The sequence below is a fragment of the Poecilia reticulata genome, linkage group LG10 (genome assembly GCF_000633615.1).
Source record: "Poecilia reticulata strain Guanapo linkage group LG10, Guppy_female_1.0+MT, whole genome shotgun sequence".
Taxonomy (NCBI): Eukaryota; Metazoa; Chordata; class Actinopteri; order Cyprinodontiformes; family Poeciliidae; genus Poecilia; species Poecilia reticulata.
Genome location: NC_024340.1, coordinates 26,987,042 through 26,999,887, shown reverse-complemented (window position 1 = coordinate 26,999,887; position 12,846 = coordinate 26,987,042). Strand labels below are relative to the sequence as shown.

The window sequence follows — 12,846 nt, the reverse complement described above, 5'->3', positions numbered from 1 at the left end:
AATTAAAAAAGAACGTAAAGTCAAACACAAGTATTCTACTAATATGATTATTACCTAGCTGAAGTTGCAACACTTCATTGCTTTTTTGTTAAGCTGGAAATAGAAGCCAGCCTGAACTGATTGACATCGAAAGCAAAGGGGCCAATCAGTCTGACTGGAGCTTGAAACTATGACCTGAAACTATGATGTTAGATATCTTTGCAAAATCTAACATCTACCTTACCACACTCCACCACTTCTGATAAAGCATACGTGCACTTTTGCAGCACCGGGTGGCAACAGTTTGAGCTCCATCTGGAGGCGAATGTTAAATTAATCAAGACCTACTACAGTTTGTCTAAGACTATGACATAGGACAGGACGAAAAAGCCGTCTAAACATTTATTGACTGAAGGCTGCGAAATTCAGTGCATTCACTTTTCTTTTCTTTATTTCCAAACTTAAATGTTTCAGATCAAGCAATTATTAATTCTGGGGTGCTGTGGTGGCACAGGGACAAAGCATGTATTGAGGCCTTAGTCCTCGTGGCAGTGGTCACAGGTTCAATTCCTGGCCTGGTGACATTTGCCGCATGTCTTCCCTCTCTCTCATTTCCCTGTTTCCGGTTGAACTATTCTCAAGTAAAGGCCACTAGAGCCAACAATATCTTTTTAAAAAAGAAGCGATTTTTAATTCCAGACCAGTATAATCTGAGTAAATAGGATAATTTTTTAAGGGAGTAAAGATGCTGTTACGACTCCAGGTCTAAGGATTCAGGGAGTGGCGACGTAAAAATGTTTACAGAGAAAAATAAAAGGTGGAATTTAAAATGGTTTATTACAAAGAAGTGTTTCAAACAAAACAGTACACTTGGACCCAATTAATATTCAAAAACAGGACTGACAAAACTAAAGGGGGGAAAGTAAGGGAGCAGTCAAGTGTAGCTTCAGCAATTAAGTAACCAAACATATCAGTCTAAAACTAAAAACAACTCAAAAGGAAACACTACAGGAGCACCAAACTTCCCAAACAGAAGCTTCTAGATTGAATTAGTCAGTCAGTTTCAGAATCAATCTGCTAACAGAGCAAAGTGGGTCAGCAGTACAAAAATACTCCAAAGCCGCTCTAAACAGTCTTCAAAACGGCTAACAAACAAAGTGGCAGTCAGCTGCACAAAGCCTCTTCCTAAAGCTGATTTCATGAGCGCTTTATAGGGTGCAGGTAGACCTCATCGTCGTCTGATTGGGTTGGTGATTTTCTGCTGCTCCAATGGGGTCGCTTCCCTTCAGCCTCCGGCAGCCAGTGTGTAGACTAGTGTGCTACCACACCTGAATCCGCAAAAACAAAGAGACTGCACAGCCTCTGGAGACCAGGGGCCTTAACAGGTGTTCACTTCCTTCCCTTTTCAAGTCATGAATTAACTTGGAGGAAGCGTAGTTTTTGGTTCAATTTTTGTTGTACATTTCCCTACCTGAAATTTTCCTTCATCAAAATCAAAGTCTTGGGCATCCAGAAGAGTTGTCCTCAGTATTTCAGATACCTCAAAGTCCTTCTTCCTTGGATGAATGTCATCATTTTCCCTCACTTGTCTTGGACAGCAACCCAGGTAAAACACTGCTGGCATTGTCTCTGTTTTAGGAGTAGCTTGACACAAGGAATGTGACATTTTCAGCCTTTTTGTATAGGATCGTCTGTACGCTGTGGCTCTTGAAATGCTGACCTCAACCTCAGTGCGCTCCTGGAGAACTTTACGAAATACTACTTGAGTGGATGTTCATTGACATTCCTTCTTGTGGTTATCAACTTTACATGAATATGTTTGCATACATCACTAAGTGAGAAAACAGCTTTTTTTTTTTTGCAATGACCTCTAGTGGCCTTCATTTGTCTGAAATGTCAGTGATTGTCTTCTAGGCATTGATCCAGTCTCTACGATTGTATAGGCTGTAATATGGCAATTACATATTTTTGTACATTAAAAAGGCCTTTTTTTATTCAGTGTTGTATAATATTATAATTTTCTAAGATGATGAATTTAGGATTTAACACACTTTATTTGTGGGATTCCTCTGGGTTTTGTTTTAGAGCCTTTAGAAAGAGTTAATATTATCGTTTACCTAAATGATCTTTCGAGGACTTTCAATATTAATGAACTTCTAAAAAGACAGAGCAGTTCTAAAAAATTAGGCACCAAACACTGCATGTAGGCATGTATTTCCAATCAAATTTTATCAAATCATGTGATGTTTGGGATCATTAAACATCTTTAGACAGTCATCCCAAGTTCTTGGCCTGAAACATCTTTTTTTCCATTGAAGTTCTATTTCAAAGATAAAAGGGTACGTGTTCAATAATTTTTTATTCGTAAATTTAGCAATGTCTGTCTTTGATTACATAAAAGGTTGGAAAATGAAGAGCTCAGATGAATTTCTCTCTCTTTGTTTTTCAGATGTTTCCGAAAAGACATTTTTTTAGAAGATTGTTTGTATGGGTGACATAAAAGTTTTTTCTTCTTTGTATTTTTGTTTACAAATTGCTCATACAGTTTACAAGCTTTATCGTGGTCTTTCTGTCACACAAATAAAAAAAAGTAACAAAAAAAAGGGGAAAGTCCCAGTTATGGCAAAATGAGTGGACACACCTCTGACAAGATGCCATAAAAATAGACCATGATTAATATATTTCAAAACTTTTTCCACCTTTAATTTGACATTTCCAAGCTAACTAAAGAAAAAACATGTTAAAAGAACAAATGTTAAAAATAAAATGGCCGCAGTGACCCGTTTGATAAAGTTTGCAAAAATTAAGCAGACAGGATCAAAAGCTTGTGTGCACACATGTAGAATGTTTTATGTTTAGAGGGAAACAAGCTCAACTTCTGGGCAACAATCTCCAAACTTTGAGTTTGGCATAGAAACAACACTGAACATCACCAAAAAGACCATACCCATAGGTGGGGACAGATTTATTTAGGGTTATTTTTCTTCAGATGGAGCAGGTTAAAAGTCAAAACAGTTTTGACCCATACCTGTGGAAATGAGCTTGAAATGTGAAGGAAAAAAAAAAAAAAAACATCAAATTTTCAGCATGTCTGTGAGTCCCTGCTTCAAAAATACATTGAAAAACGGCTTAATGAAGTTTCTGGCCTGCTACATTCAAAAGAAAAACCGAGGGAAGGTCACAGATTTTCTCTGATGAGAGATTGTGAATAAGAAAAGAGGTTGAGATGTGAGCTATCTAGAAGACTTGAATCTGAAGTTGGATCAAAAAACCGCATGTGTGTGTGTGTGTGTGTGTGTGTGTGTGTGCGTGTGTGTGTGTGTGTGTGTGTGTGTAATCATGCTACAAAAGCATGTAACTTTTCAATTTTTTTTTTCTTTCTAATAAATTTCTATTTTCCAGGAGAATTGCACATGATAAATGTCACATTGTATGTTTTGAAAAGTTTATCATGTTACATCAGAAACTGAATATTTTGACAGGGGTGTGGGGGATTTTATGAGCCTATGAATCATCAGTAATATAACAGAATAGAATAGAATTTCACCTATGACGATATTTTATCTATTTTGCAGTGTCTATATCTGTAGATGATTACTAGTAAAAAGCATTGCAATGTAAAGTGAGTGTGTGTGTATAATATATGGTACCACTGATTAAGTTACAAAATTACTCCAGGTTTTTATTTATTTTATTTTTTTACTGTAAATCTGTAGGACTATTAATGTGGCTTGTATCTGCGTAAAACATGACCTTCAGCAAAAGTGAGTAATTTTTCAGTTCTCCATCAACAAGGTGAAAATACATGATTTGCTAATTATAGTTATGTTAGCTGGTGTCTTAGCAATGGGTTTCTCAGATTGAATGGGGGCTTCCAGCACGTTGAGGATCTCAGATCACTGGGTGTAAGTCTAAAAACAATATAGAAAAATAGACAAAGACTGGGCATGATATGTCCATGAAAGAATGCCGTTGTTAAGTCTGGAGGACTGAGAAACTACTGCGAAGTCTGGCTTGATTCATTAGTCTATTGTCAGTTTATTATGTGATAAATGGACTTTCCTTAACCAAGCAACACTATCATCTTTGCTCTACTTTCCCTGGAAGCTTTTGCTTCCTTTGGGCTCAGCCAATCACATCCTCAGAGGCCCTGACGCTGCCAGCCAATAGGAATACTCGCGCGGTTGAGACTGGATGCGCCATTTTACTGCGTCCACAGTCATCCGGCAAGATGGTCACTTGCTTTGTTTCTTCTTAGCGGAGTTATTTCGGCTTTTAGCCCTAAATTTTAGCTTCCACACCATCGAAATTTAGTACGTTGGGTTGACCGGGGTTTKCTGAAGTAAAACAATACCTCGCTGCCGTACGTCAGGAAATGACGACTGCTGAAAGCAGGTATGGAGGTTGTTTATACTGTTTGTTTTAGACGAGCCATCGTTGCATTGATTACTGTGTTGGCTTCGTTAGCAGCAAGCCGGGCCATGGCAGCCTTGATGCTAGTTAGCACGCTAGGCTAACTGTGCGCTAACCGTTAGCTGCGCAGCCGGCAACATTGAAGTCCACAGACATGGAGGGTTGAATGCTTACATGCATATACCCGAAGTGTAGCTTAATACAGCAAAAGACGTTTTAACATAAATTATTAATGAAATGTCTGGATTTGTGTTGCAATGTCGACAGCTTAATGCAGCATAGCTAATAAGTGTGGATGCTACACGGTAGTTCCAGGCTGCAGGGCGCGGGTTCGTATCATGTTATGTCCACATAAAGGAAATGAAGGCCTGAATGGATGCCCATGCACAGGACCTTGCATGCAGAACCACTAATGCAATCGTGCTAGTCTCAAATGAGCCAAGGAAATTCTGTTTTCAGTCTTAACCAAGTGCTAAACCCGCAAATTGACTCGACGTCACGATAGTCATGAGTTTCTGGGCTGTCAAAACTGGGAGATGGTTTAGTTGGAGATGAATAAGCCGCAGACGACGGAAGAACAGAAAACCAGGCTTGAACTTAAATTTTAATCATAACACTTACATTTTTTATCTTGAAACTGAGCGATAGTCACTCTCATCTAATGGCATGCAAAGTAGGTTGATGGTAAACAAAATGTGATGGGCCTCCGTCTCAAGTATTTTCTACTTTAAGACGCTGAGTAGAAACTTGACCTATATGTAGAATATAACATCTTTCTGATTATAGTCAAACTTGGAACCGAGGGATTTGATTTTAAATTTTTATAAGCAGTTTTTATAAGGTTTGACACGTAGGTGGTCCCTGTAACTTCGAGTTTATTGTCATTTTTAAATTTATTTAGTTTGTTTCTAAACTTGACTTGGTCACATGAAACACGTGTATTTGTTTGCTGCTAATTTTATGTTGGAAATGGATGTTTGTTTGCTAAATTTGGGAATTGCTTTCTTATGCAAGTCTGCTCAATTTTCATCTCCCAAATCAAAGCATAGCTCAAGGGGCCAGTTTTTTTTTTTTTTTTTTAACCAGGCTAGTGAAAGTGTAAAACAAGCAAAAAAAACAACAAGGGATTCACTGATCAGGCCATTCCTAATTGATACTGATTTCACTTTTCTTAAAACCCGACCTATCAATTCTGAAGTTGTCCAACTTTTATCCAGTTTTCTTTCATTTTGTCATTAAAGGAAAGAGTGTGCTGCAAAGTTTAGATTTGTTGCATCTGATGAGGAATATAAATTAGCTGCATTGTTTTTGGTGACTTGAATGCATTATGTGTTATCACTGAGCTCACAAAAATGTCTGATGTCTCTCCAGGTAAAATGAGTCTGGCTTCTTCCGAATCAAACCTAGATCAAATGGGAGAGAAAGGAGAGGAGGTGAGTGTGCCGTTTGTAAGTTTGAACACTTGCAAACATATTTTTCATTGTTTATAAACTTAAAATAAATCCTGGTTTCCTTGCAGCCTGGGAGCTCATCAGAAAGCATGAAACCGTCTTCTTCTCGAAGCAGGAGGTTAGAAACTCACTTTTAATTTATGAATATGGCTTTTATTTTGCTGTTGTATTTTGATGGTACAGATACTGCTTAAAGTACTAAAGATGCATGTCTACACACAATTTAGGAAGCCCACCAATGTAACAAAGCACACAGAACAGAAAGACTCTGACGCCTCGACTAACAGCGAAAACGAAGGAGCCACTTCTGACAGTAACACAGGCAGCGGATCTAAAGGTAAGAGCTGTGCAGTGTGAGTTGGACTCATTGTAAGTTCTGCTGCAGCTGGAATGAAGTGCAATCTTTGCATTTCTGCCGTTTCATTTTCTCAGGCACTTTAGTGATAAAACCGAGTGGGAATGAAAGCAAAGGTGCCATGAAGCTCAGAGTGGATTTCAAACAGAAAAAAACAGGTGATCTTCTGCTTTTATCCAAATGTTTGAACATAAATCTGATACATTAATATTAGAAAAAAATAAGAAACTACTTAATTTGCTGGTCACAGATGATACCCTGGAGAAGAAAGTTAACTGCACAGCCTGCGGAAAACAAGTAAACCAATTTCAGCGCAACTCTGTGTACGAGCATCCTATGCTCAAAGTACTCATTTGCAAGGTATTAAAATGTAACTTCATCTCAGTGACCTTCTTAAATATTTGTACTGTTTACGGATTGCTGATYGTGTTCATTTCTATTTCTGCAGTCATGTTTCAAATACTACACAAGCGATGACATCGGCCGGGATTCTGATGGGATGGATGAGCAATGCAGGTGGAGACAACCGAAAGAAAACTGTTTTGTGACATGCTGAAGTAAAAAAAAAAAATCTGAATRTTAACAGAAAAAAAATAAAAATAAAACGGACTTTTGTCTAATTAACTGTCATTCTTAGTTGCCAAGCAGAGATGGGTGAATGCAAGAATGAGAACAGCAAGAATTATGTGACCAGCTCTGTGCTTGTTCAGTCCATTCTGCTATAACTGAACAGCTACTACTTTCTAATGCTGGCGGCTTCTTAAAAGGATTTTGATAACCAACATTTCTGGCTCGAATCAGCAGCAGTGTAACTATTAGACGACCTTCGAAACCTTGAAAATAGGTGGGAGCTTTCTCCTAATCTCAAACGCTCCCTAAATTCCAGCAGAGTAAAAATACAATAACCTCTTTACATAAATCTAACTACAGCTGCAAGAGGCAAAGTAAATACTTTTTTTCAGGTTGTACAAACAATTAAATATACTTTCTAAAATTCCTCTTACACAGAATTTAACAGATGCGTCTCAATGCCTTGCGAAAGTATTTACACCCCGTGACCTTTTAATTTCAACCACAAACTTCAGTGTATTTAATTGAGACTTTAATTTGATAGACCAACACAAAGCAGTGCCTACTTGTGAAGTGGTAGTAAAATAATACTGCTTTAAACTTTTCCACCACTTTCTCCCTGACATGTCAATTGTTCTTTTGTCTTCATATTTCTGCAGCTTTTTAGCAAACCTGTTTTGCCTGCGAGACAGACTATATAGCCTAGATGCTAGTATTGGTAGTACTGGAACCGACACTGTTTGGGAAAAGAAAAGTAACATTATCTGCAGCAGTGAAGTAGTAGGCCTCCTGGATAGTATAAGGTAGTTTTCAAATTAACGCAGAAAAATTAGCATCTGCTGAGCTCCATCAGCTACTGGATAGTGAAGTAATGATCAGTACACAAGCCTTTGCTAATTCATGGCTAATAATATAACAACTGTAGCAATCTAATGCAATTCAAGCTGCTGAACATATTTGCATGAGCCAAATCCTTGTCTGGGTGTAGAAAATATTTTAGAATGGAATAGTCCTTTATGAGTCTGGCTTCTACCGAATCGTCTGTATTTAGATCTTTCAAAAAAAAAAAAAAAAGCTTTAAAAGCAACATGTATAAAAGTATTCACTGTTTAACTTGAAATATTGTCTAACTTTGTCCTCAGATGGTGTGCTGAGGGTGGAAAGCTAATCTGCTGTGACTACTGCAACAACGCTTTCTGCAAGAAGTGCATACTGCGCAACCTGGGCAGGAAGGAACTGTCCAACATCACGGATGAGAACTCCAAGTGGCACTGCTACGTGTGCCGGTCCGAGCCCCTCCAGGATCTGGTCTCTAACTGCCACAGCATCATGCAGAGAAAAGAGGAAGTGGAAATGAAGCAAAGAAAAACAGATAAAGCTGAGGAGCGTGAAGGCAAGAAAGAGAAGAAGAAATCCCCCAAGGAACAGAAAGCAATCGCAAATGGGAAAGAACACAGTGAAGGCTTGGGGACCATGACGTTCTCCTATAAAAATCTGCAGATACCCAAAGATCTAATCAAGAAGACAAAGAAGCTTGTTGAAACTACAACTGGGTTAAATAACACTTTCATTCAGTTCATCCAGCAGGCGACCGACGACCAGGCAGACGCCACCATCAGGTATCGACATTTGAAAGCCTTCAAGGCGGTGCTCTCAGATCTGAGGAAAGCCCACAATGCCTTGGAAGAGGCTTTGAAGCCTGAGTTCAGAAACATGGAGCTGCAGAATGGTACCGAAGGGCAACATGTGAGAAAGACTGGCAATGTTGTGGAACCTGCAGAAAACAATGAGATGGATTGTTCTGCAGATTCACTTCCTGGTGAGGACGGTGAGCAGCTTAATGAAGTCAAGCCAATTTGTGACGCAGAAGAAATGAAGGAGTCTAAGCAGCCGCCTAATGAGAATGATTCAGTCTGTAAATCTGGCAAAACCAAAAAGGTGTCAAAGGAGCAGGACAGTATAGGAGATTTAGTTGGTAAGATGGAAACGGTTGAAGAGCTGCCTAACGAAATAGAGGTTTCAAGAAAAGAGTCGCCCAAAAAGCCGTCAAATGAAACAGATTCAGTTGATGAAACAGAAACGATGGACGAAGGGGTGAAAGAGTTGGATAACCAGCAGGACATGAAGTCAGAAGACGAAGTGTCCAATAAGCCTGAAATGGAAGACCACCAAACAGAAACAAGCGTCCCCAAAAAGACAATTAAGAGCGAGGTCTTTGACGGTGAGCCAGTGTCTACTGCTGAAACGTCCCTGGATCACGACATTATGTCTGTTCCTCCTTCAGTTCCTGAGGAGCTTTTCCAGATGGTGGAGAGTCTCGCTGACTCCTCCATGCTCTCACAGACTGATACCAGTTCAGCGAAAGACGTGGATACAAAGTCAAATGAGCATCCTCCAGAAACTCAATGCCCCCAACCCAGAGTTAAGAACCTGATAGTCAAACTGACTCCTGTACCAGTTGTCAAAAGCAGCAGTTCTAGGTCCTCTAGGTCAAAGGACAAAGAAAACACAGAACAGTCGAGCAAGAGTAAGGAAAAAGACAAGGATAAGAAAGACTCTGATTCTAGTAGAGCAGAAGAAGCTGATAGCCCACCACCGACCCGCCGCTCCAGTAGGGTGAAGACCACTCCTTTAAGGAAGCAAGGAGAAAATAAAGGCAAGAAGGACTCCTCTGAGTCAGAATCTGACGGAGACAGCAAGGCCAGGGTCAAGCTATCAAAGAAACCCAGTAACACTAAAAAAGAGACCAAACGTTCAGCAAAAACATCGGAAGACTCTGACTCAGACGAAGTTCCTCCTGTTCTACTGGAGAAAGCTGCAACAGGCAACAGCAGCACGGACGAGGAACGGGAAAGCACGACTAAAAAGCGTCTCTTCAAATCAGACACGTCCTCAAAGGACGCAGAGACGCTAACCAAACGCAAACGGAAGTCCGAAAGCTCAGGTTCAGATGCAGAGAATAAAGACAAGAAGACGTCCAAGAAGAAGAAGAAGAAACAAGCCAGCTCAGACAACTCGAACTCTGATTCAGATGGAGAGAGTAAAAACAAGAAAACGTCCAAGAAGAAGCAGCAAGCCAGCTCAGACAACTCGGACTCTGATTCAGATGGAGAGAGTAAAAACAAGAAAACGTCCAAGAAGAAGAAGCAGCAAGCCAGCTCAGACAACTCGGACTCTGATTCAGGTGGAGAGAGTAAAAACAAGAAGACGTCCAAGAAGAAGAAGCAGCAAGCCAGCTCAGACAACTCGGACTCTGATTCAGGTGGAGAGAGTAAAAACAAGAAGATGTCCAAGAAGAAGAAGAAACAAGCCAGCTCGGACAACTCGGACTCTGATTCAGGTGGAGAGAGTAAAAACAAGAAGATGTCCAAGAAGAAGAAGAAACAAGCCGGCTCGGACAACTCGGACTCTGACTCAGATGTGGAGAGTAGGAGCAAAGCAGTCACTGCTAGGAGGAGGTCTAGCCGCGTCAAGAAACAGGAGAACTCCAAGGGCAGTGGAAAAGACTTGTCTGATAAGAAGCAGAAGCGATCTTATGAAAAGAAGCGGAAGGGAAGGAGCCCAAAAGCTGCCTCCAAGCTACAATCTTCATCTGAGGAGGAGGAGGAGGAAGAGGAGGAGGCTGGAGGCGACTCCGGAGAGGATAGTGACCAGCAAAAGATCAAACCCATTGTGGAGGATAATGTACTTGGAGGCAGTGGAGTCTTCAATCAGTCCTCAGGTAAAGTTGTTCAGTGTAGAAATGTTTACATTTGGTTTCTCCTAATATGCAAAGACGAAGCCTTTTCATATCGCTGCTTTCAGTTTCCAGAAAGTTTCTTTCAGTCTCATAGAGCCTCTCCGGTTTGCACTAAAACTGTTCATTTTCTTTTACAGAGATGTCGTGATTTTAGTCCCCCTTTATTGGGAAATAATGCTGTTTTTTGTTTCGTTGCTAGGAGACGAGGTAGACACTAAAGACGATTCTCAAGTTTTTGAAGACGACGACGACGACCCTGAGAACAGGTACTGGGGAAATGCATCAAAGATAGGCCTGTCGCGATAAACGATAAATCAATTCATCGCACAATAAATTAAACCTATCGACCTCATTTTATTTATCGTCTCTTCCTGCCTTTTTTTCTTTCTGTTGATGACACTGAATGAAAAAAGGCTCAACTCCGGTGCTCTCCACTGACCCTCCCTTCCTCATTTCCTCTGTATAATGTCCAGCTCCCTACACGAGTTTTCGGCCGACTGTCGGCCCGTTTTTAAAACCTGAGAGACCACACCTTAGCCGACAGAAATCCTAGGCATAACAGTTTGATCGGGTTTGTCATCGTGCTGTGTGGTGTCCAGCCACCTGGGCAAGACATACAAGTCCAGTTAATTCATTTTAAAACCAGGTATTAATCAATGCTTTACTAGAATCTACCTGCAATGCATGTGGATAGAGTCAACGTAAAGTTCTGACTGAATGAAAATCATTATAACCTATCAACTGCGGTAGCAATTTGGCTCCAACTCCTCTCCTTGTCATTACTATATTCTTTGCACGAAATATTGAATAAACATTAATGTTGTTTCCACAAATCATCTCCGATGTCGGTTGCGCCGTTTCAGCTGTTTGGGATTCCCCTCCGTAATTTCCCCTCAGGAAGCACGGAGGAGAATCCAGGCTTTCTGATTGGCTACCTGTCACATTCAGCGTTAAACTCCAAGTCGGGGAAAACCTCTGATTTAGATCTGAGCGGCCACGACGATCCACCGTAACACACCATACACTGCAGGATGATCTGTTACAAAATCACCAGCGACAATCTTAGATTGGCCAACGATCTAAGATTATCGTAAGGGGAAAATAGGGGCAAAAAAATGGCGTAGTGTGAACTACTGCATTAGGTAGTCGGATGTGCCCATTTTCTCTATTTAAATCTAGTGATTACTGAAGGGCAATATAGTATACAGACTTCATAATCTGCACTCTTTTGGTTGAATGCAGTATTCATTTTCACTTTGGCTTTATGTTGATTAGTTTTTATTCAAGTACGTTTTTTGTTAATGGAGACTGAGAATCCATTTTGTTTTTGGTTGTTTTTTAATTTAGTTTTAGTTCCAGTGTTATGTGTTCTTATGAAAATAAAGTGTATTTATCTATGGCAGAAAATGGCAAGCATTATTAGTCATTTCCATGAAACGGGTGTCAAAAGGTCTTGAAACAATATTATCGTTTATAGCAATCATTTTTTAGACAATCGCTCAGAAAAATTTATCATGACGGGCCTAATCGAAGATATTTAATAATTACACACAGTTGACCTCCATTTACTAATTACGTAACTTGAGAAGGAATTAGTCGCAGTGGATTTTATTTATGGGTATGGGTATCAAAGTAACGGGGTATGTCTTTTTCTACACACTTAGGATACCCTGAATGTTCAAACCTTGTAGACGTTGCTACCTGTCTTGAAAGTCATCATTTTTCTTTCCATTCCATAATTATGCACCAGTTTATGTTGGTCTGTTGTATAAAACACAAATAAAATGTTTTGAAGTTTCTAGTTGCACTGTGACAAAATCAGAGGAATGAAAACGGGCAGAGCTGCTTCTAATTGAGGCTACAGGTTAAGTAGAAATGTTAAACCTATTAGTTGGGTGCTTCTGCTTCTGATGGTTTATTGGTTTATTTAAACCTTAGACACTCGCATGCTGAAGAATAATTTATTTCCCCAGACTCCTTCAGTTAGGCAGCATTAACTGGTTGAAACCCAAACAGCTTCTCTGCTGCAGAATTTTGTAATCTTAATATTTCAGTAAGTGTGTTTTTTTGTTGTTGTTTTTTTTTCTTCCATTTTTATCAACAAATAACTAAGTGGAGCTCAGGTGCTCAGACTAATTTGTCTGCAAGTACTCTCTTCATTTAGGGAAATGTGTGCTCATTAAAAATGCATTTAGTTGTTGCTCTAACTTACTTTAAACCAACCGATTAACTATGTTTCAACTTTGAACTTTGATAGTTTGTGGATCTAAAAACACTTTGTGCTCATTTTGATTGATAAAATGCACGACATCTTTAATGGGGCTTTTGTTTCTCTCTTT

The 12,846-nt window shown here is 39.7% G+C and overlaps 1 protein-coding gene across 3 annotated transcripts in view; it reads left to right on the top strand.

The window, feature by feature from the left end:
* The first annotated feature begins 1,338 nt into the window (after nt 1–1,338).
* atrx (ATRX chromatin remodeler) overlaps nt 1,339–12,846 on the top strand; it is a 37,307-nt gene continuing 25,799 nt past the window's right edge. For 2 of the 3 annotated variants that reach the window (XM_008420065.2, XM_008420063.2), the window contains exons 1-9: nt 4,178–4,374; nt 5,764–5,825; nt 5,912–5,961; nt 6,071–6,180; nt 6,276–6,356; nt 6,449–6,558; nt 6,647–6,714; nt 7,911–10,489; nt 10,707–10,773. In XM_008420065.2, coding sequence (XP_008418287.1) covers nt 5,769–5,825; nt 5,912–5,961; nt 6,071–6,180; nt 6,276–6,356; nt 6,449–6,558; nt 6,647–6,714; nt 7,911–10,489; nt 10,707–10,773 — 3,122 coding nt within the window. In that variant the 5' untranslated portion in view covers nt 4,178–4,374; nt 5,764–5,768. Of the gene's footprint in view, nt 1,586–4,177; nt 4,375–5,763; nt 5,826–5,911; nt 5,962–6,070; nt 6,181–6,275; nt 6,357–6,448; nt 6,559–6,646; nt 6,715–7,910; nt 10,490–10,706; nt 10,774–12,846 lie in introns of those variants that run through there. The other variant, XM_008420064.2, reaches the window with a different exon arrangement.